The sequence below is a fragment of the Garra rufa genome, chromosome 8, assembly GCF_049309525.1.
Source record: "Garra rufa chromosome 8, GarRuf1.0, whole genome shotgun sequence".
NCBI lineage: Eukaryota > Metazoa > Chordata > Actinopteri > Cypriniformes > Cyprinidae > Garra > Garra rufa.
The window spans coordinates 22,514,143-22,537,767 of record NC_133368.1 but is presented as its reverse complement, the minus strand read 5'-3'; the positions used below and the strand labels follow the sequence as shown (position 1 = coordinate 22,537,767).

The 23,625-nt window shown below is 38.4% G+C and overlaps 5 protein-coding genes across 6 annotated transcripts; 4 read left to right on the top strand and 1 right to left on the bottom strand.

Moving 5' to 3' along the window:
* Positions 1 to 2,462: 2,462 nt before the first annotated feature.
* On the bottom strand, positions 2,463 to 3,288 carry crygs4 (crystallin, gamma S4). The gene is made up of 3 exons (XM_073845725.1): positions 3,221 to 3,288; positions 2,895 to 3,137; positions 2,463 to 2,794 (listed from the first exon to the last, which is right to left on the bottom strand). The coding sequence occupies exons 1-3, from the start codon at positions 3,233 to 3,235 to the stop codon at positions 2,519 to 2,521; spliced, it is 534 nt and encodes a 177-aa protein (XP_073701826.1). The 5' UTR covers positions 3,236 to 3,288; the 3' UTR covers positions 2,463 to 2,518.
* A 2,870-nt stretch (positions 3,289 to 6,158) lies between these two features.
* crygm3 (crystallin, gamma M3) lies at positions 6,159 to 7,163 on the top strand. The gene is made up of 3 exons (XM_073845727.1): positions 6,159 to 6,220; positions 6,493 to 6,732; positions 6,822 to 7,163. Exons 1-3 carry the CDS (start codon positions 6,212 to 6,214, stop codon positions 7,095 to 7,097), a joined length of 525 nt encoding a protein of 174 aa, XP_073701828.1. The 5' UTR covers positions 6,159 to 6,211; the 3' UTR covers positions 7,098 to 7,163.
* Positions 7,164 to 8,930: 1,767 nt separating this feature from the next.
* On the top strand, positions 8,931 to 10,116 carry crygm5 (crystallin, gamma M5). The gene is made up of 3 exons (XM_073845726.1): positions 8,931 to 8,953; positions 9,169 to 9,417; positions 9,504 to 10,116. The coding sequence occupies exons 1-3, from the start codon at positions 8,945 to 8,947 to the stop codon at positions 9,777 to 9,779; spliced, it is 534 nt and encodes a 177-aa protein (XP_073701827.1). The 5' UTR covers positions 8,931 to 8,944; the 3' UTR covers positions 9,780 to 10,116.
* A 1,585-nt stretch (positions 10,117 to 11,701) lies between these two features.
* On the top strand, positions 11,702 to 12,666 carry LOC141340737 (gamma-crystallin M2-like). 2 transcript variants are annotated; one of them, XM_073845831.1, is made up of 3 exons: positions 11,702 to 11,839; positions 11,990 to 12,229; positions 12,352 to 12,666. In XM_073845831.1, exons 1-3 carry the CDS (start codon positions 11,831 to 11,833, stop codon positions 12,622 to 12,624), a joined length of 522 nt encoding a protein of 173 aa, XP_073701932.1. In that variant the 5' UTR covers positions 11,702 to 11,830; the 3' UTR covers positions 12,625 to 12,666. The 2 variants fall into 2 exon arrangements, with proteins under 2 accessions (XP_073701932.1, XP_073701931.1); XM_073845830.1 differs by lacking the exon at positions 11,702 to 11,839 and having other exon boundaries at positions 11,972 to 12,229.
* A 5,989-nt stretch (positions 12,667 to 18,655) lies between these two features.
* Positions 18,656 to 19,462, top strand: LOC141340738 (gamma-crystallin M2-like). The gene is made up of 3 exons (XM_073845832.1): positions 18,656 to 18,727; positions 18,826 to 19,068; positions 19,154 to 19,462. Exons 1-3 carry the CDS (start codon positions 18,716 to 18,718, stop codon positions 19,424 to 19,426), a joined length of 528 nt encoding a protein of 175 aa, XP_073701933.1. The 5' UTR covers positions 18,656 to 18,715; the 3' UTR covers positions 19,427 to 19,462.
* The last annotated feature ends 4,163 nt before the right edge of the window (positions 19,463 to 23,625 follow it).

Sequence of the window (23,625 nt, the reverse complement as noted above, 5' to 3'; positions counted from 1 at the left end):
AGCGTAAGGCACTGCAGCGGGTGGTGAAAACTGCCCAACGCATCATAGGGACTCCATTTCCATCCATTGAGGACATTCAGAAGAAGCACTGTTTGCGTCGAACACGCAGTATTCTTAAGGATTCCTCTCACCCCGCCCACAAACTGTTTTCTCTCCTGCCTACCGGCAGGCGTTTCAGATGCCACAGGACTAGAACCAGCAGACTGAGGAACAGCTTCTTTCCCAGAGCTGTCTCCTTATTGAACTCTGCCCCCCACTGACACCTCTGCCCCCCTCACACACACCCTACACTCTCCCCACTACCATTGCACTACTTAATATTCATTGCACTACACTGTACATACCCATTTGTAAATGCACATTTCCTTTACACATATACATATTGTAAATCTGTGATAAATCTATATCTACACATGTCTATTTGTAAATTCTGCTTTAGTAAACAGCAACCTGTATATTATGTTCAAATCTACCTGCAATTGACATTATAGTTAATAGCAACCTGTATATTGTGTTCATCTATTTGTACATTCTAATTGTAGTTAATTATCATCTGTAAATTATGTTCAGAGTACTTCATTTGTAAATATTATCCATAGCTTCCCCCTGTACATATCTCCTATAAGTGCACTTATAACTTATAAATTATACCTTTATCCTGCACTTGCTGCTTATTGCACTCCTGGTTAGACCTAAACTGCATTTCGTTGCCTTGTACTTGTACATGTGTAATGACAATAAAGTTGAATCTAATCTAATCTAATCTAATCTTTTGATATCAATGTAAATACAAACTGTCTGATAAGAATGTCATATACAATGTTGTATATAATTCATATTCTAACCTTGTATAACCTTATATAATCTTACATTTATGTAACAGAATCTGATAAAAATAACTGATTTTGATTTGCTTTGTAAGTTGTTTAGGAATTAGACTACTGTTGTTTTTGTCTGATATCTGAGTTCAACAACTCTTGTTCATAAGGTTTAGTTTAAGAAATTAAAAAAAAAATCAAAATATAAAATATGTAAAATTGCTTACTTGTAACTATATCTGCTAAAGAGCTGCGCACACTGTATGAAAAATATTACACAGTGCTCAATATCACATTGTGTTCATTTAGGCCATTTTTTTCTACATTTTTGTCACCTGAGGGAGTTTGGGTTCCTTACCACAGTTGCTTTTGACACTTAATATTCAGTAATATTACCACACTGACATTATCGAATGAGAACACCACTTAAATTTAACTGAACTGAGTAACAACAATAACAACACTCTGCAGAGCTGCTGTAGCTACATCAAATTTTGCTGTTAAACTGAAGTGAATCAACATTCAACATTAAATTGAATAACTAAACTACACACTGAACTTAACACACTCTTAAACATAAAAGTTCTTCAATGGCATCGATTGTTCCATGAAGAACCTTGAACATCCATGAAACCTTTCAAATGCAGAAAATGCAGGTTCTTTATAGTCAAAAAAGGTTCTTTAGATTTTTTTAAATGTTCTTCAAAAAGGTTTATTTAAGAACTGTTCACCGAAAAGTTTTTTGGGGAAACAAAATTGGTTCTTCTATGGCATTGCTGCAAAAAAAAAAAAATAATAACTTTTGGAACTTTTATATTTTGAAGTGCAGTTACATAACTGAAGTGAACAAATACTCAACTACTGTTTCGCTACAGCAGAATTTGGATTTGCCTCATTTTTAAAGTTTTCATCATTAGCCCATTTTCCACAGTAATAACAGTAAAATCTTCCGCAAAATTACTGGAATGGCCATACTGGTAAATACAAAAATGTGCTGTTCCATCTTTTTACCGGTAAAGCACCATTCACACATCAGTTTCTAAATAACCGTATCATTAACCAGAAATAACCTCTAACCGGTGTTGTGTTTGTAAACATAGAATGATATACATGGTCAGTGTTTTTGTTGATGTTTTTTTTATTTTTGTCTCAAATGTTCACATTCATGCAGCTGCTTTTGGCCCAAAGACATCGTATTAGACAACTTTAGACATTTATGCTCCTCCCGGTTATCTCGCTTTGCATTTATACCGAGCAGATTACCAGTAATTTACTGGTAATGTTACAACTACAATTGCCAGAATGAATTAACCACTACTTTTGAAAAGGTCCTGTTCACACATATGATCTCTTGAAGGTAATTTACCTGTTATTTAACCTGTTATTAAAGACCGTATGTGTGAAAAGGACTATTGATTCTGTTACTTTGCTGTTTAATATTGTGATGCTGCTTTGAAACAAACTTTATTGTATAAAGCACTATAAAAATAAAGGTGACTTCATCTGATTTGACAGTCATTTGTAGAACTATATATAATAAACTAGCTTGGAATTATATTTTAACGTAACTAAAGTATGTTAGGAGCATTCTAGCTTTATACTGTTTTATGACAAACAGACAAAAATAGACACGACTCACATAAATGAATGCCTCTTCAAATAATTTAATTTTTCAGTAGTAGCGACAACAGGTTTTCAATTCAACAATCTGTGGTGATCTGACGAACTGAGCCCACAGTGGGATGCATGGCCCCCCATTCAGTGTGGCGTCTGTAGTCTCCCTTCTCAAGGAGGTACTGACGTCCACGGTAGTTTGCGTGCTCGAAGAACACGCAGGGACCTTCCTGGACCTTGCAGGAATGAACCTCTCTGCAGAGGAAACGTTCCTGAATGGACGGGGTGCTTTCTGTAACTTCCCATGTTTGGCCATCAAAATTGGGCCTCTCGAAGAGCTTCAGCTTGAGATGTCCAGCAACCTTGAGGAGATACAAACGATGTTTCTATATACAGAACTAACCACACTGCTAACTTAAACACAGACTCATTGAGAGCAATTTGTGGTGCCATTGGACTTACATGCCTGAGTAGGCGACAAGATCGGACGCAATCATTGAAGCCAATCCAATGGTGATAATCTTGATACTCCCCTGGGGCCAGGATATACTGATAGCCCATGTAGTTTGGCCGCTCATACAGGACCCAAAAGCCCCCCTTCACCTTTGCAGAATTACAGCGGCTAAAAAAAGAATGAAGGTCACTTGTGTCTCCCTTGCACTCATAGGATCTTCCCTGGAAGTTCCTGTCTTCGTAGAACACAATCTGTCAGATGAAACACAACACTGAAAGTTTACATTGTGCTAAAACATCATGACACAGACAGTCAGGGAGAAAGAGGCACTTACGCTCTCAGTCGTCATTGTCAGATGTGAAATGTTGGATAGCAAACCGTGCTGTGCTCTTTATACAAGTCCTAAACAAAGGCACAGGTTGTAAAAAATTTAATCAGCAATTCAAAAAAATATCTAAGCTCAATGTATTGTTCGAAAGCACTGAATCATAGATTCGTTCAACAATTAAATTGTGAGTACCCAGCATCCCAACCTCAGCCAATGAAGCCCAACCTCAGGCTTGTACAACATGCCACTATGCACTGATTAAACTAGTGTTTGTCTACATAGCCAGCTCAGGCTGATTATTTATCTTGCTAGAAATATGCATTCAAATGTTTGCCAACAGCACCCTCACACTATCAGCACTGGTGTTAAAACAACATCTGTTTCTTAGGGGCCAATCACACAAAACACTTTTAATTAACACAAGACTTGAGTGCAAGAGCAAAACATGTCCAACTAGTGCATGTTTGCATATGGAAATGAAAAAGTGGTGCAGTAGAATGAAAATAGATGTCCTGTGTGGGCAGAACTCTCATGATACAGATACTAGAACTGTGTGATTAAAAAGTTTTTCACAATTATTCACAGTTCTTTGGTAGTGTCTGAAAATGTCCAACCCAATCTCACAGCAATTCACGCACAATTTACGAGGTGGCTAATTCTTACGAATTCGTACAATATCACTCATATACATTTGTACGATTTGTAAAAAGAATTTGTAGGAATTCATGCCAATGACCTCCCTAAACTTACCTCTCACAGAAATTGTACAAAATCGTACGGGTGAGGTCGTAAAAATTCATACGAATTAGCCACCTTATAAAATATGTTAGAATATGAGATAATGTTGAAACATCTTTTTTATTAATGTTTGCTAATAACTTTTGAATCGATCAAAGATTATAAAAGTACATTACAAACTCTACTATTAAATGCATGATTCCCCCAAAAATTAAATTCTGTCATTAATTACCAACCCTCATGTGGTTCCAAACCAGTAAGACCTTCGTTCATCTTCAGAACACAAATTAAGATATTTTTGATGCAATCCAAGAGCTCTCTGACCCTCCATAGACAGCAAGGGTCCTTCCACATTCAAAGCCCAGAAAAGTAGCAAAAACTTCGACAAAACAGTCCATGTGACATTAGTGGTTTAATCGTAATTTTATGAAGCTACGAGAATAGGTTTTGAATAGAAAACTAAACAAAAATACCAACTTTTTTTAACAATTCTTTTCTTCTGCGTCAGCCTAGTACCATTTTGGAGTATCAAGACGCATGTGTGCAGTTTCCTCGCATGTAAACAATGAATGCTGCAGACATAGAGCACATGTGCACCATGCGTTGTTTATGTTTATGTGATACCAACATGGCGCTAGTGTGATGCAGAAGAGAAGAATTGTTGAATAAAGTTACTTTTTTTTTGCACACAAACAGTATTGAACCACTGATGTCACATGGACTATTTTAATAGTCCTTACTACCTTTCTGGGCCTTGAATGTGGTAGGACCCTTACTGTCAATGGAGGGTCAGAAAGCTCTCAGATTTCATCAAAAAATATCTTAATTTGTGTTCTAAAGATGAATGAAGGTATTACGGGTTTGGAACAACATGAGGGTGAGTAATTACAGACTGAATTTTCATTATTTGGTGAACTAATCTATTTAAAGATCACTGTGGCAAAAATTTTAATCTCCTTATACACAAAATAATTTTTCATGTAATGTGACAGCGTGGAGGTAAAGTTACAGTATATCCATCATAGCATTATGCCCTGAGAATACCTAAGATATTTATGGCAGTACCTAAAAAAACACTAAATATATAATACATGCTTACAGGTTTTTATTAATTAATTAACCTCATGATGCTTTAGATTCCTTTAATTAATGGTAGTGCAATAATACCAATGTTGGACACACTGTACAGTATGTCGCCATTTTGAATTTAGTCAATAATGTATTATTAAACCTGTAATAAGTTTATCACATTTACTATGCTTTGGCCTACTGACATTAAATATGTTGCTTTATTTAGTGCCACAATGCTATGACAATATTCTATCAATTTGGTAACAGCACAGCCTATTGGTCAAAAGTAGTAAAAGTAATTGTACTATAAATAATTCTCTTTGACATTTGAACCACATTTTTTGTAAAATTGTGAGTGCAAGACACAGTCGTCATTTAACCCATTCCACTCTCTTGAACATTACTAATAACCCATTTCATATGCAGAGGTTGAGGTACAGGTCTCAAAACTGTGCCTAAAAAAACACCCCTAAAAAAGTTTTCTTCACATGTTAAGGACAGAGTTTGATAAAACATATCTGCATAATGTCTAATCAACCATTAAATAAACTAGAAATTTCCAATATTATTACTGCAATCAAATGCTCAAAGTACAGAATGGGAAAAGAGGGACTTATATGAAAGAAACATGAGGTGTACTTTGTCAAAGCTGACACATTAAAGACTGAATATAAAAAATATGTACATAAAGTTTTGCTTCACATTATTTTTTAATTCTGGTGACCTCTCGTGGTAGAATTGTTAAAACCGCTATAGTTATGTAAAGTGAAAACTAAAATCATTTAAAAGCAGATTGTACCTGCAGATCACCTGATGCAAAAATTACATAAAGCATCATTTTGTTTGACATGAAAGTGACATTTATTTACATTTACTTCAATAAACGTACTCGGAAAATGGTTGCTACCTAAAGAAATTCTTCAGACTTGGAACTTTAGCTCAACGTGAATCTCTTGCTCACTCTCATTTGCTGTCTCTCTGTCACGCTCTGTTTCTGTTTGTCTTTCATTCTATTTGTTTCATGTAGGCTGTGATTGCACAATTTAAATTAACAGAAATGACACAGACCTGCTTGATCATCAGGTTCCAGGGTATTTGAATGACAAAAACCATTATCAGCCTATAAAGTATAAAAGGCAGCAGTCAGACAGACAGCAACTGGACAGAATCCCACGAAGACTAGCAAACATGGGCAAGGTATGTATTGGGTGGCCTTAAGCTGACCTGCCAAAACAGCTAAATCTTCCAGAAATGCATTAAATGCAAAGATAAACATTATTAAGTGAAAACAGTCAAACTCATAAATATGTTTTAGTTGTAATCATATTCAACATTTGCTACATAAACAAGCGCTAATAGACATACCTGGTGTGTAATACAAGCTAAAAAAAACACGTTTTTTCAACTGTTAAAGATTATTGCTTATAGAGAGAGGATTTAGATTTTAATATTCACTTTTCTCTTGGTAGATCATCTTCTACGAGGACAGGAACTTCCAGGGTCGCTCCTATGAGTGCAGCAGTGACTGCTCTGATATGTCTACCTACCTCAGCCGCTGTCATTCATGCAGAGTGGAGAGCGGCTGCTTTGTGGTCTATGACCGTCCTAACTACATGGGAAACCAGTTCTTTATGAGGAGGGGCGAGTATGCTGATGGCATGCGCATGGGTATGAGTGATGGCATCAGGTCCTGTCGCATGGTTCCTCAGGTAACAAAAAATAAAACAGTAATGATAACAGTTAGTATTATAATAGTATTGAATCAGATTGAATCAATACATTTCTTTTTATCTTACAGTACAGGGGACCTTACAGAATGAGGATCTATGAGAGGGAGAACTTCGGAGGTCAGATGTACGAGTTGACAGATGACTGCGATAACTTCATGGACCATTATCGCATATCCGACTGCCAGTCTTGCCATGTGATGGACGGCCACTGGCTCATGTATGAGCAGCCCCACTATAGAGGAAGGATGATATACTTCAGACCTGGAGAGTACAGGAGCTTCAGGGATATGGGATACAGCAACGTCAGATTCAGCTCTGTTAGAAGAATCATGGACTTGTGTTAAATTCACAGTCTGAAAAACGTAAACGATAATACAAGCATAAATAATAAATTTCTCACCATGCATTTATTCTGTTGTCTTGGCCTGTGATTTTACCACTTGAGGTCTGCCATTAGTGACAATGTACCAAAATTATGCAAAACAATGGAAAATAAACATTTGTAGCATCAGTTCAGTTTACAACATCAATCATTATACATACTAAACCATAATTCTAAAGCTTTATATATTAATAATTTTAGTTAGATGTCATGCAGCCATATTGACTGTGTTAAATCACTGGGGCATCTGAGCAATAGCCTTGTGGGAAGCACTCCAACATGTGCCTCACAACCTAAGATGTTGAGGTCCTTTCCCAGTCCTGTTCATCTCTCTCCTCTCTTCCTGTCCAGTCAAATAAGGTAAAATCACCCAAAATATAACATAAAAATAGACATGGGGAAAAAAGACATTGATTATTTTCATATCTGCATGCATGTAATAAATACTTGTGTACCACAATGTAAAGATAGTGTGTCATACGGTAAAACACACTTCAGAATAATGAACCTGTTCTACACACATAAATGAACTAGATCTTTTTATTAAGACATTGATAGAAATCAACTATTTAAAACTATGGAAGCCCATTTCCACTACTGAATAAAAAAATTAAAAAATGTAATTGCAACTTTTTTTTTTATCTGACAATTCTGACTTTTTTCTCAGAATTTGTGAATTTATATCTTGCAATCGTGATTGTTTTATATCTCGTAATTCTGACTTTATTACATGCCATTGCGAGTAATTAAGTCAGAATTGTGAGATATAAACTCGCAATTCCGAGAACATATCAGTTTTTTCCCCCTCAAAATTGGACTTTATAACTCACAATTGCGAGTTTATATCTCTTAATTCTGAGAAATGAAGACAGAATTGCAAGATATAAATTCACAATTCTGACTTTTTTTCTCAGAATTTCTCAAAATTTATATCTTGCAATTGTGATTGTTTTCTCAGAATTGCAAGTTTATAACATGCAATTGGGAGTAATGAAGTCAGAATTGCAAGAAAAAAGTCATATATGAGAATTATGAGTTTATATCATGCAATTCTGAGAAGAAAATGTCAGAATTGTGATTTTTATATCTTGCAATTCTGACTTTACAACTTGCAAGAAAAAGGTCTGAATTGCAAGTTGGATCAATTTTAAGAAAAAAAAAAAAACGGAATTGCGAGAAAAAAGTCAGAATTGTGAGATAAAAAGTTGCAATTATTTAATTTTTTTGTTGATTTTGTCATGGTATCAGGTGATTTTGTTAATTCTGCTGTATATATTACCCAAACAAACCAAATTATAAAGATTACATTAGACTTGAACTTATGGACATCCATGGTCTCTGGTTCATAACTGAATCTTTCTGTTTTTAGTTTACTTTCCTAGTCTCAAACTAAATATTTAAACAAACACAGACATAACAGCTAAGAGAATAAGCTAAAATAACCCAGTATGGCACTAGTAGAACTTCAGTTACCATTTTCCCTAAGGCAGGACTGGTATGCTTGACAAGGTCAGTTTTAGGCAGAAAAAAAACCCTTACAAAATATCTTTTATTGCTGAAATGTCTCTATTGTTTAACTGTACAGTAAATGACACATCAGCAGTTGTCCTCCTCCCCCTGGCCTACAACCAAGAAAAGACACAGCTGGCACAGGGAGCAAACTGTTCTGGTAACTACTTGTAGACTAGTTTAGAAAAAATAGAATTGCTGAGTAAGAAGTTCAAACAATGGGATATAGATTTTTTAGCAATCAAGTTGAGTATAAAAGCGACACAGTAACACTGGCACTAAAGAAACCAATGCAAAATCATGGGAAAGGTAAGAGATAACTATGTTGAAGAAGGCAAATGTGGTTTTGAGTAAGATACTTAGACCAAATCCCATCTGAAATAAGATCTATATTGATTTTACAATGTCAGCTGTTAATGGAGTAATATAAGGACAATGTACTTTCAATGGATTAACAAGCAAAGTAAAGAACAAAGAGTGGCTTATCCATTGTAAGCATGTCTTTTTGTCACTATGCTTCCTAGATAATATTCTATGAGGACAGAAACTTCCATGGTCGTAACTACGAGACCAGCGGTGACTGCCCTGAGGTGACCTCATACCTCAGCCGCTGCAGCTCGTGTAGGGTGGAAAGCGGCTGTTTTATGGTCTATGAGCGCTCAAACTTCATGGGTAACCAAATGCTGGTAAGAAGAGGAGAGTATCCTGATAACCAGCAGATCATGAGTGCAAGCATCAGTGACTGCATCAGATCTTGCAGAATGATCCCTATGGTAATAATAAAAAAAATATATATATATATTTTGTGAAGTAAATTGATGTAATTGAATTACTAAATAATGACATTTTTTCCTTGCAGCATAAAGGAACATTTAGAATGAGAATCTTTGAAAGGGAGAACTTTGTCGGACAAAAGTATGAGTTGATGGATGACTGTGAGTCAGTCCAGGAACGTTTTCACATGCCCGATTGCCAGTCCTGCAATGTCACACATGGCCACTGGCTTTTGTATGAACAGCCAAATTTCGAAGGCAGAATGATATACATCAGGCCTGGGGAGTACAACAACTTTAATAATATGGGTCTAGGCCCAGTAAAAATTTGTTCCATCAGACGCATCATGGAGTCCTGTTGAATGAAATTACACTTGCTACAAGAAAGACAACACATGGGTTTCAAATAATGTTGCGACACTTATCTCAAATGTGCCTAGGATCTACAGTATAATATCAAAGATCACTTACTCCATGTTAGATTTTTAAACAAAATGTATGACAAAACCAGCTTTTGCTTTTTTGAAGAAGCTGTACTGACAAATGTTGGTTAACATGCATCTGAATTATTCCAGTAACATCTCATTATGTTGATCATCTAATGTGTGATAAGGTTCAACGCTTTTGCAAAATATACAGATGATACAGATCTCTCTGCCAGGAGATTGTAAAATAAAACATAAAAATAATCAACCAAAAGTCTCACGAGTACCAAGTTTTCTTTACAGCTTTTTGTACTCCATTTTTGTACTTCTAATTCGTGACCAGTGTTTTGTTTTGCTCTCTCCTGTGTTTCCCCATTCGTCAAGAGGGATCATACAAAATGCATGTTTTTATTTAGTACTGACCCAAATAATACATTTCACATAAAGTATGTGTACATTATACAAAATAATAGTTGAATTTATAAAAATGACCCTGTTCAAAAGTTTACATACACTTGATTCTCAAAATGTGTATGTACAGCCTTGCAAGGAAAGACAACCGGTGAACAGCATCATGGGCACCAAAAACTCATTGATGCATGTGGGGAGTGAAGGCAAGCGCATCTGGTCTAATCACAAAGAGGAGCTACAGTATTGTAGATCCATTTGTTGAAAAACGTAATGCTGGCCATGATAGAAAGGTTTCAAAGACCCTATGCATCGCATAGTTTACATATGGGGCTAGGCAGCTGCAGACTGGTCAGAGTGCCCATGATGACCCCTGTCTACTGTCCATAGTGCCTACGTGACAATCAAAACTAGACCATGAAGCAGTGGAGGAAGGTCATATGGAGTCCATGCCTCGATGCACCAGAGCTGTTTTGGAAGCACAAGAGAATCTACATGATATTAGGCAGCTGATCAGTGTACACCAATAAAATACCTAAGACAAAGAATAACTATTATTAATGGTTAGTACTTGGGCACCCCTAGAAGACAGCTCTTCTTCTTTACTCCCTCTGAGGATGTGACAGCACTTGTAGGGAACCGTTTGTCAAACTACTCAAGATGTCTCTTTTTTAGAGACAGTACAATACACTTAAAGAAACCCCCTAGAGTGAATTTGGGTAATTGTCTTGCTCAACCACACAATGGTGACAGCTCAAAGCTCAGTACTTGGGTTGATCAAACCAACTAATTTTCAGTCTGAACACTACACCATAAGTAAAAAAAAAAACTCAAATTGTTTTGTTTTTGTTGACAAAACGTCTTTAATTTAGTTATTTAGTCACGTCGCATTCATTAATTTTTGTCCAACTTGCTCTGAGAAATAAAATATAATACATATAACAAATAATTTTGCAATAATGTGCAAAATGACAGTGTGTCAGTGTAAGAGACCAAACTTTTTAAATACTGTAACACCACCTAAAACCCTGCCAAGGTATATTCTGCAATAACAACCAGCTGGATGTACACTATTCTTTACATAATACAGAATTACAGAATATACAGCATATCATAATATAAATTGATTGACACTCATTAGAAATATGACAGAAAGTCCCACTACCAGTTTCCGATGGGTGTCCAAACTTGGCTACAAAAAAAAAAAAAAAAAAAACCAAGACAGGCAAAAAATATTTTTTGTTTAAAGCATACTGTGCAAATTGCCCTACTACTCAACAACTGTAAATAAGCAATTTTTTTTAAATATTATGTAATTTACATGTACAGTGAATTCTCTATCGTTTCACATCTAAAAAGGGAACTGCGTGGCCCACTCACAACTGTACCACTCATGCTGACAAATATCCCTATAGATCTCACTTTGCATTAGGCCCTTCATGTATTTTTGCTGGGTCAGGAGCTAACTCACAATGCAGGGCACATATTCTTTGGTATAAAAGTGAGCGCTTCAAACAGACTGCGTCAGTGTAACTGGCACATCCACTCAGTCCTGAGGAGCAACTACCACTACTGTGACCATGGGCAGAGTAAGTTACGCAATCTAAAGTTACAACAACTCACAAACTAAAAATAAATAAGTAAATAAATAAAAACTGTGTTTAATGATATTATATAAAGCATACAATTTTCCTTATTAAAAAGTTTAAATTAATAAAATAATGACTTTGACTTTTCAGGTCATCTTCTACGAGGACAGGAACTTCCAGGGTCGCTCTTATGAGTGTATGAGCGACTGTGGTGACTTCTCCTCCTACATGAGCCGCTGTCACTCTTGCAGAGTGGAGAGTGGATGCTGGATGATGTACGATCGTCCCAACTACATGGGAAATCAGTATTTCTTCAGGAGGGGAGAGTATGCTGATTACATGTCTATGTTTGGAATGAGTGAATGCAGGTCTTGCCGTATGATCCCCATGGTGAGCTCCACAAACATTTGGATGTATTTGCAAATGTTATCATAACTTTATTAATCTTTTTACATTCAAACTTAGATGCTTAGCCTGTTAAACCTAAATATAACTTTTCTCTTCCTCTACAGCACAGGGGATCCTATAGAATGAGGATTTACGAGAGAGAGAACTTCATGGGGCAGATGTATGAGATGATGGATGACTGTGACAGTATCATGGACCGTTATCGCATGTCCGAATGCCAGTCCTGTCATATTATGGATGGCCACTGGCTCTTCTATGAGCAGCCCCACTACAGAGGCAGGATGTGGTACTTCAGGCCTGGAGAGTACAAGAGCTTCAGAGAAATGAGTGGCATAAGATTCATGAGCATGAGGCGTATCATGGAGTCTTGTAACTAGTGTTCCAGTGTTTCAATAAAATTAGTCTAAAATTATTCTCAATTTACTGTTTCTATGAATTTTTTTTAATACTGATACCATGGACAAGAAGCCTAATCCATAATGTTTCTGGTTATAATACTATAACGGGAAGCATAATCCATCTTCTTTGACAACAACAGTGATAAATTAGTATATTTAAAATAATAAATTATACTATTATAACAATAAAACTGTAAAATGCATGCTGAAGACTTTAAATAACATGCAGTTTCTGAATACTTACATGTTTTTTTATTTTCATAATAAATTTGTTTTACAATTTACCACCATAAAAATAACCTTTAGAAAATACAGATACTACAAATACTTTAATAATTTAATAAAATAATGTAATGATAATGTACATAATTAATTTAGCTCAAAGGGAATCGATTATGATTCAAAAGGGAATTTGAACAGAGTCGTTGTTTTACGGATGTTTAGAGTCGGCGCGCGATTCATGGAACTAGCCGTACAACATGACTCTGCAATGGATATTACTATCCAGAATATAGTGAAAACACTATATTAGCACAGTAGCAAGATCGGCAGTTTAAAGGTCCCATATTGTCAAAATCTAAATTTCCTGGCTTTTTTCATGATAACTGAGGTCTAAGGGTTATGTAACTACCATATAAGTTTCAAAACAGTCAGTCCACAGCAAACTGCACACAGCCTGAATAAAGTAGCCGTTCCTTTTCACGAGCCCCTGTAACTTCCGTAAAAATATGACGTCCGATCTACTCAGTCACCGCCTTCAGTCACCACCCAGAGCAGCAACCACCGTCCCACCCTCCTTTTGTCAAACCTCGACAACATCACGTCCATGCCATTGCTAAGCAACAACAACACGAAAACAAGTGGAGAAAACCCTGTTCAGTTGATAGATGTCAAGCTACATCATTACACAGGCTTCCGAACAACGTTAATATAAGAGACCAGTGGCACGTCAACTTCAGCCTCTTTCACTCAGCGATTCCGGTAAATACACAGATAATGTGTCCCACGATTTGTGGGGAAAGTGAGGAAAGAATGTTTAGAAGAGTGAAAATATGAAGTCCCAAATTTATAGCAATATGTGCAATTGCTTAGACCTGAACAACCATCAATCACTTAATTAACCCTCGTATTAAGTCTCTCAAAGAGGTTAATAAACTTTATATCAAATGCACCAGTTCAGCTAGAGTCTGGAGGTTGTACTTGCGTTGCCTTTGTGTTAAGGGAATTCCTTTCGTCACGTCGTTCCAGAAAGGGATTTCCCGAGGTTGCTGATTGGTTGGAAGTTCTGTGGTCGTTCGATGTGATGTCTTGGGCATTGGCTGATGATGCGGAGTTGTGCGCTGGTTAGAGTTCAGGTCGGCACAGACGTTTGGGTCACGGTTTGCAGCAAAACTTAACTAGAACACGAAACTCTCAACGAAAAGAAATAAAAGAATAAAAGACAGAAGTGTAATGATCTCCTCATGTTTCCTTTAGAGGACCGGCTGACATGCAGGCCGGGGAGCGTTCAACGAACGCTAACAGCAGCGTCGAAACGCGGCGGCACGAAGCACAAAAAGTAAGAGAGAGAGAGTTGATGGTGTCCTGAGTATTTAAACTCAGCTTTTGGACACATCCCAAATGGTGTCTTGACCAATTAAAACATTGTCCTAAGTCGGGGTACTGCTGGTTTCTCCTCCCAAAACATAAATCACAATGTTATCTTATCAGTCACGTGATCCCAATTTTCCCGCTCTTTGCAGAGTCAAATTTGGACGTGATTTCTATAATACATAGACTATAATACATTTTACAAAGAATTGAATTATAGAAACATTTCAAGAATGCAACTTCAAGCTCAGGCATACCAAACACCAATATAAACCATTAAGCTATTCAATAGTTATCAAAAAGGACATGCACAGTGAGTGATTAAAACATAATAGACAAATGTGTGGGTTACAGCCCACCAACCGAAATCTCTAATGATTCTCCTAATGTGATGTTCATGACGTGCATCTCTATGATCATTAATCTTGGTTACTTGCCCAAAATTGACAATCTCCTTCCTTAGGATTATCAACAAGTGTTCTTTTGTGTTAATGTTGAAAGTTGTTTAAAGCTCCTAGTTAGTTGATTAGGTTTGCTTCAAGCTGGCTGGCGCCAGGGTGTCAAATGACAAATTTTACGACAGGAGTCTTGTCATGCTGGGCCTCTTGTGGAATTTGGGTCTGTAGAAGTGTTTCAAAACTTCTAATCGAATCGCCTGAATTGTCTGATTCGCGCTGAGATCCTACAATAACATTCTATCCAATAATATTATGTCTGGATATATAAATTAAATAATACCATGCCATGCACATTGCTTCTTCTAGAATCATTCAGTTAAAATTTCATATTTACTATGACATCATAATAAATATGATGCACAAACATTCTCCCTTTGCTGACTCTTCATTCAAAGCTTCTTATGACTATAATGTGATTAAAACCATTTCATTGTAAGTAAAAGAACAGTGAATTCTATCCACTTTAAAAACCTGACTAAAATCTTTTGAGTATCTACTTATTCAGATCTTTGTAATTTACAGAGCCCCACATATACCATTCAAGAAAAAAAAAGTAAATTGTGGGAACGATTTGCTAATTTGTTCCCTCGGTTTACTAAATTGTGCACATAATTTACTAATTCGTTTCCTCGTTTTAAGTAAATTGTGCACACAAAATAATAAACCTGATGCTTCTGTTATGTTATGGACATAGACACTTTAATTAGTACTTATATCAAGTTCATGATTTATTTGAAGGGATAGTTCACCAAAAAATTAAAATTCATTAATTACTCACCCTAATGTTGTTCCAAACCCGTAAGACCTTCTTTCATCATCAGAAAAACAATGTAAGATATTTACATTGTTGATATTAATAACTGGATGATCATAGAGTTGTATTTGAACACAACTTCATAACAAACTCAGCTTCTGTTTATAGAGAAATGCTCCACACCTGAATAATTCAAGTCCAATTCATATTTTTTTTTTACAAAACACTGCAGCAGAATACGGTTGTCAGCCCTGTATTTGAGTCCTTGATTCACATTATTTTTCAATGCAGAAGCAAGCTATTTCCATGTGTGAGAATAGCTACAGTGTAGGTAAACAAGAATAAAATGGGCATTAGGAGAATGGAAGTACAAGCTTATGCAAAGAAGTTTCACATTTCACTGTGTTGCAAATGTGAAGTTCAGGGCCCTCTGAGCTGCAGAGTCATATCACATGAAGACATGACCAACAGAAGCTACGTCACAGCAAGACAGCTAAGCCTCAAGGACAGTGAGCAAATCTGGGAGCTAAAGCAGGATGTAGGCAGTGGTCTTAAGATCACTGATAAGTCTATGCTCCTTGTAAAGCTAAAGCTTTGGTACCTACAGTTTGGCCTGCTGCCCAGACTGATTTGGCCTCTCCAACCATAGTTGACATTCTCCTCACAGAAGTGGAGAAGATAGAGAGAATTATAAGCACTTATGTGAGGAAATGGTTAGTTGTTCCAAGATGTCTAAGTAGCATTGCTCTGTACGCACACTACATTCTAAAACTGTTTATTCCAAGTCTGGTAGAGAAGTTTGAATGCACCAAAGCAGGGTTAGAAATGACCCTCTCAGAGTCCTGCGACAGATCAATATAGACTGCAGAACTGCATCTAAAATCAGGACAGAGAATGAAACCAAACAACAGGGAAAATCAGCAATCCAGCACACCAATATTGTGAGCCATATTCAACAGGGAAGAGGAGGTTTGGGTTTGTGTCAGGGGAGTCTGGGTCTGTGTCAAGCCCAGTAGGAAAAAGTGGACAGACTGGAAGAGCATAGAGAAGAGGAAAATCCGCTGGAGGAACCGTGGGAAATGGAGACAAGTAGAATCAACTTCCTGCTTAGGGCAACCTATGAAGTTCTGCCCTCAACCGAAAACATCCAGTAGTGGTTGAGGAAGACCATGTTCATGTTCCCTATGTTCATCATACATAAAAAGTATTATTATTATCTCCTACTTCCTTCAGACACAGGGAGGTACACTTTGAGAGTGGCTGCAGTGACTGAGGCCAAAGGAATAGCTACCAATGCTCTGCTCTTCAGAACACCAAGCAAACAGGGTTTTAGTTTGGTGCAAACAGGAATAAAAAGTACCCCTTTTTTAGTGCCAATTTTAATGAAGGGCATTGTAATACATGGGTGATTCTTAGACTAGGGGCACTTTTACGTTATTTGGTCATATTTTTAAAAATACATATAATTTTAGACAAATTCCTCTTCCTTTGTCAAGCTAACAACAGAATCACCCTAAAAACTTTTTACTACCTTTCTATTATAATTTTTCTTACTTTTCAACCTCCTTATAGGTGTCAAAATCACAGTTTTCTCCTTGTCGCACACCCAGACTTTTAAACTTCAACAATGCTGCAGTTTAAAACTATGACTTATCTAGTAACTATTAATGTACTTGAATTAAGCATAGTGAAATAATTAAAATACATTATAGTATTTAATGTGAGACCTCTATCAATATTACTTTTTATACAACATATATCTGTCGCACAGTATTGGTGTTATTTCCACCACAACACTGTAATGTATCTTTAAAAAGTTTGTGTAAAAGATTTTTTAGGTGGTTTCTATGGAAATGTTCAGTGACATTAGAGCACATGTTGGACATGGAGGGAATGAAAATTTTCATCAACAACAAATGAAGAAACATCAGAGTAAATATTGCCTGATCAGTTAATATATTTATTCAACGTCATTTCCACCACATGCTGTACCGTCAAGGGTGTTATTAAAAAGCAAAAAATATTAAGTTAAATAAGAGTATTTTACATACATGAAATGCTAAGTATCAATTCAAAGCCAACCAGTGAAGCTATCTTCCATTTTTTCACAAAAAACTACAGAAATGTCATTTCCACCACATTGCTATCTGTGGTGGAAATGACAGCATGTGGTGGAAATTACATTTATGGTTACAAAGTACAATCGATATGGATTGCGAGAGTAGATTTGCATGACTGCAAATGTTTCAATCCAGAAACAGTCATGTGCCAGCATTGGGATGACACTTCCCTACATTTACATTTACATTTACATTTACATTTATTCATTTAGCAGACGCTTTTATCCAAAGCGACTTACAATTGGGAATACAACAAGTGATTCATCCTAAGGAGGCAGATCAACATAGGAAGTGCTCAAAAATACCGTATGACAGGCGTTGTTAGATGAGTACGGGCTAGAAAGGGAAGATCAGACAAGAGAGGAAATTTTTTTTTTTTATTGAGTCAGATAGTGTCGAAAAAGAACATTTACGTTAATTCCTTGTCATTACCACAACACCCTGTCATTTCAACCACCACCACACACATTTTAAATAAATATTTAAAAACTTGTCATCACACATTAATGTATCCACAATTTATGAGATCATAAAATGATCTTAGACAATAAGTTATTCTATTTTTAAATAACACCTGTATATTGAGATGTGGTGGAAATGACATTTGTTCACTGCAGGTCGGAAAAAATGTAAAATATTAACAATTTCTCTTGTAATCTAAGTTTGTCCTTTTACAGACCTTAAAACTAGACAAATTATTTAAACTTATGAGACTGTGTTATGTGACTTTTGAACATTTTTTTTTTCTACAACTTTCCCCTAGTTGAAGAAAAGCCCACATACTGTACAGAATGTGCTAATTCCATAAAATTCACTGCACAATAAAAAAAAAAGTTAACACACACTTGACATTCACATTTGAATCTACAACATTTGTACAAGAATTGTAGTACATTACACCCACAAAGGTATGATCAAAGTTATTCTGAAGAACAATTGACAGGAAAATACTAAAAACAAAAGCATGTATGTTTGTCCTATGTTGGCCTCTATGCCAACTTGCACAGTCAGGAATTGACTAACAATAGAGGCTGTGCAGTCTTTGGGCTTGGTCTTGTATAAAAGCAAAGGTGACACCAGTCAGCCAACAGGCAGAATCAGCTTCAGCTTCTCCTTTGTGGAACTACTGAGGATCAGCCAGCGCAACCATGATGGGCAAGGTAAATTTAATTCCAACAACAATTTTACATTAGATTTAATTTACATTACTTTAATTTCATAGATATAAAACATTAAAAGAATACATTTGACTTTTCAGGTCACCTTCTACGAGGACAGGAACTTCCAGGGTCGCTCTTATGAGTGTATGAGCGACTGTGGTGACTTCTCCTCCTACATGAGCCGCTGTCACTCTTGCAGAGTGGAGAGCGGATGTTGGATGATGTACGACCGTCCCAACTACATGGGAAATCAGTATTTCTTCAGGAGGGGAGAGTATGCTGATTACATGTCTATGTTTGGAATGAACGAATGCATCAGGTCCTGCCGTATGATCCCTATGGTGAGCTCAGTTTTAGCTTATAAGGTAACATATGAACATAAATTTGGTTGGGTGATGAACTAAAAGGGCTTCTCTTCCACTACAGCACAGGGGATCCTACAGAATGAGAATCTACGAGAGGGAGAACTTCATGGGTCAGATGTACGAGATGATGGATGACTGTGACAGCACCATGGACCGTTACCGCATGTCTCACTGCCAGTCCTGTCATATTATGGACGGCCACTGGCTCTTCTATGAGCAGCCCCACTACAGAGGCAGGATGTGGTACTTCAGGCCTGGAGAGTACAGGAGCTTCAGCAATATGGGTGGCATGAGATTCATGAGTATGAGGCGTATCATGGATTCCTGGTATTAAGTGTTCCAAGTTTCAATAAAATAACTTGTAACTAAACATTGTGTTTTGAAAATGAATATCACCTATATTTGCCTGATTAATGGCCACAAAAACACACCAGTGCTTCACTTGTGAATAAATAAATGAAATAACATAAATGAAGTTTGAAACATATAACTGATAATTCAAGGCCTGTTTAAGATGATAGCCAACAACATTTAATTCTTTAAATAATCTCAAACATTAAAATATCAGCTAGTTTTAAAATCACTATATCGTCCACAGCAGGTGATTATAAATGTCTTTAAAAAAATCATTCAAAAACCACCAGCATATTGCAACCTTGAGCAGAGCACCTAAACCTCATATACAGCTGAGAGGAAAGAAAGGACAGGACAGGACAGGACATGATGTGTGGCCAAGTTTGGTGACCCATACTTGAAATTTGTTCACACACACACACACACACACACAGCAGTAAGAAGTGAACAAGGATCTCACCTTAGAGAGCAATAGACAATCACTCCCCTAACCTACAATCCCTGCCAGACCGGAGACTCGAACCCACGACCTTTGGATTACAAGTCCGATTCTCTAACCATTAGGCCACGGCTGCCCCATGACTGTCTCCCTCTCAGAGCGGAGACATTTTATCTATGAATCATTTTATTCATTAAGCACACCAGCATTTTTTTAAATAGTGTGGTCAGTTGTTTTATGGCTATCTGCTCCATTTTAGCATAACACCTAAAATATCTATTATCAAAATATCTAATTTTTTACATCGGACACAGAAACATCTGTCATTCTAAAAAACATTCCCCTTTAGGCCCTCATTATAAAGACTACAAAATACTTGTTGATTCAGAGTTTGGTAAACCAATGAACACATCTGTACTGTACTGAGTTTTTACAGCACTGGCCAAAATTGTTCACTCAACAGAGTCTTATGTCAAAATGTAAAAAATTTGTCTGCGTTAACCAGTTAACCAAAATCTCACCTTTTTCTTTCTTCTGTGGCACACAAAAGTAAGTTTGCGGCTGCTCTTTTTCAATACTATGAAAATAAATGGGAACTACTCGGAATACTGAAGCATGATTTGTTCACGTTTGTGTAGCTGCACGAATACATGCCGCTTCAACCTGTCAAAAAGGGGTGCAAATTTCCTAGCGACGTTGTTTCAAATGTCATACCACAAGTGTGGCTCCTGCAGTCAACTCCTGCATGACTCAGACAGGTATGTTGAGTGCATCGCTTACCTGGGCAACGCTCACGCTGAGGCTGCACTCACTGGGACAGAGTGCTCTCATTGTAAAAAACATGAGAACATTCTGCTTCACTCGTGGATCACTCATGGATCTGCCTCATGAAGGCAGTTCTCCCTGGTTTTCTCCCCTGTTTCTTCTCTCCCAGAAGCCTAGGAGGATAAAAAACAGCAGGGCAACAGGTCTTAACCATCGGACTTGATCTCCTTTGGTGGGTATGAGGAGTAAGTTGTCGCTGATGACTCCATGTCGGTGACGGCTTCAGATGCGGAAGAGTGGGCTTGTTCCGGCAAAGACTCGGACACCCTCTCTCTGAAGCAGCAAACTCGGCTCTTCAGGCCAAACTTCTCTGCACCATAGACGAGCCTGGCCAGAGTTCTGACATCTTCAGAGAGCTGCGCACAGTGACTGACCTGTCTCTGTGCACTACAAAGGCCAATGTGTAGGTGACTGGCAAGGCCATGGCCAATCTAGTGGTGCTGGAGTGCCACTTTTGGCTAAACTTAATCGAGATCAAGGAAGCTGACAAGATCACCTCCCAAGAGACTGTTCAGAACTGCTGTGGATGGGTATGGTGAGTGTTTTACAGCGGCACAAAAGTCATCACAGGCAGTGTGATTCTTCCATCTCTTCCTGCCAGTCCATCCTTGATCTCAGGCATCTGAAACGCACGCTTATGAAACAGATGTTCAAGATGCTGACTTTGAAGCAGATCTTAGCACAAATATGCCCTGGAGACTGTTTTGTATCGGTGGATCTGAAAGATGCTTACTTTCACATTCAGATAGCCCCTCATCACAGACAGATTTTTAGAGATTCACATTCGAGGGGTGGCTTATCAATACATAGTCCTACCATTTGGACCTGGCATCTCTGGCACCGTGCACTTTTTACGAAGTGCATGGACATGGCTTTTTCCCCTTTGAGACAAATAGAAATCCGCATTATGAACTCAATGTACCTCGATGACTGGCTTATGCTAGGCAGATCGTAACAATAACTCATCACTCACAGGTAGCTGCTGCTCAACCATCTCTCTCTCACTCAGCGTTTCATCTTTCTGGAGACAATTATCGATTCAGCCCAGATGCGGGCATGGATTATGCTGAAACACACCTGAAAATTTAGCAGCTAGTGGCGTTCTGTAGACTCAGGACTTTGTATCCCCTCAGTTTTCCAGAGGATGCTAGGCCTGATGTCATCCCCCTCCTCTGTGTTTCCTCTGGGCCTGTTTCACATGCTGTCCCTCCAATATTGGCTCAAAGCCCATGTACCGTCCCACCCGATAATGCTGGTTTTTATAGCCCTAAAACCGTTTAGGGGGACCACACCCTGGTCCATTTGGGCAACATGATGGTGGTAGCCTTTATAAATTGCCAAGGCGGTCTCAGGTCATACTTCCTCCACAGGTTGGCTAGATGCCTCCTCTTATGGGCACAGTGCAACCTCTCGCTGAAAGCAGTTCACATGCAGGGCAGACTGAACCAAAGAGTGGACATGCTGTCCAGGGGCAATGTAGCACCAGCACAATACATCCCCAAATGGTTCAGACGATCTGCTCCAACTTCGGGAGAACAGAGGTGGATCTCTTCGCCTCAGAAGACAACTTTCACTGCCCAATTTATTTCTCAAAGCAGTGTGATCTCAGCACTCACTTGTATGCCTTTCCCCTGATTGCCCTACTTCCATAGGTCATAAGATGGTCAGGGAAGTCAGATGTTTGGTCCTCATGGTGGCCTCACTCTGGAGGAATCAGATGTGGTTCCCTGAGTTAATTCAGCTGGTATCGGGAGCCTCTTGGCCGATACCATTGTCTTCTTGTGTCTTCCATATTAACCTTTCTGAAATAATTGCTGGATAATGGACGCATCCCTTTCATGCTCAAAGTATATGTGGCATTTCAGAGGGGAGCTTGGAGATTGAATTCACCTCATCCTCATACTGTGGTGACCTGGAAGTTATCTATAGTCCATAGGGCCCTATCACTCCTTCCTTCAAGCCACTTCAGTCGGCCAACTTGTGGCACTGCTGCTTAAGACCTGGTTCCCTCCTTTTGGCTTTAGCCTGGTGGCTTGCGTCTCATATTCAGCTCATGTATGTAGAAGACCTCACTATGTGCGCACCGGGGCGGGGCTGGCAGACTGGCTTTGTTCTGCACTTGCTTATAGCATGTGTGACGAGTCGGCTGCCTCCCCCCTAATTATCATCATCACCCCGTCCCTTATTCGCCACCCTTTTCCAGGCTCCAGACGGGAGTGGGTGTGTATGGGAGAGAAGGGGCGCAAAAACATCCCGGGCTGGCGGCGTGTGATGAGGATCACCTGAATTGAATGAAGCCTCATCACCGCCGCTGTTTAAATGCCGAGCGCGCCTCTCCTCGGGAGACCGGTCTCTTCCCCGTGCATGCACGGTGGTGTCCTCGTGGGTCCAGGAAGGGGCGTAAAGGGAACCAGCGCCGCCAAGAGACAAGCTGCCGGACCCGCGGCCCGGACGATGACCGCATGTGACGGCTGACGGGCCAGGATGCCGGGCCGTGAATCTCTGGAGGTGCCACGTAGGCAGAGGAGGATGTTGCCGCTAAAGAAGCCGCCACCCCTCGCGCCCCGGACTGCAACGGGGAGCGTGTGCGGCCGCTGGACTCCGCCCCTTACCTGGACCCTTCCCTACTGAACACTGCCCCTCCTTCATGGAATCCCCAGCACTCGAGGACACCAGATACCCTGTTTATTTTGGACACTTTTACCCCTTTGGACACTTGTTTTCTTTTATTGTGCAACGTAAAGGGAGAGACTAATGTAGCATTACTAACTTAACCTTGGTTCCCTGAGATAAAGAAATTAGTGTTTCGTAGCCTGCCAAGCAATAAGGCTGCATGCGAGTTGGTGACTGTTGCTATCAATCGAAAGATTCTCACAAAAAGGCACTCAGAGACAACTTGAATAGCAGTCAGTTCT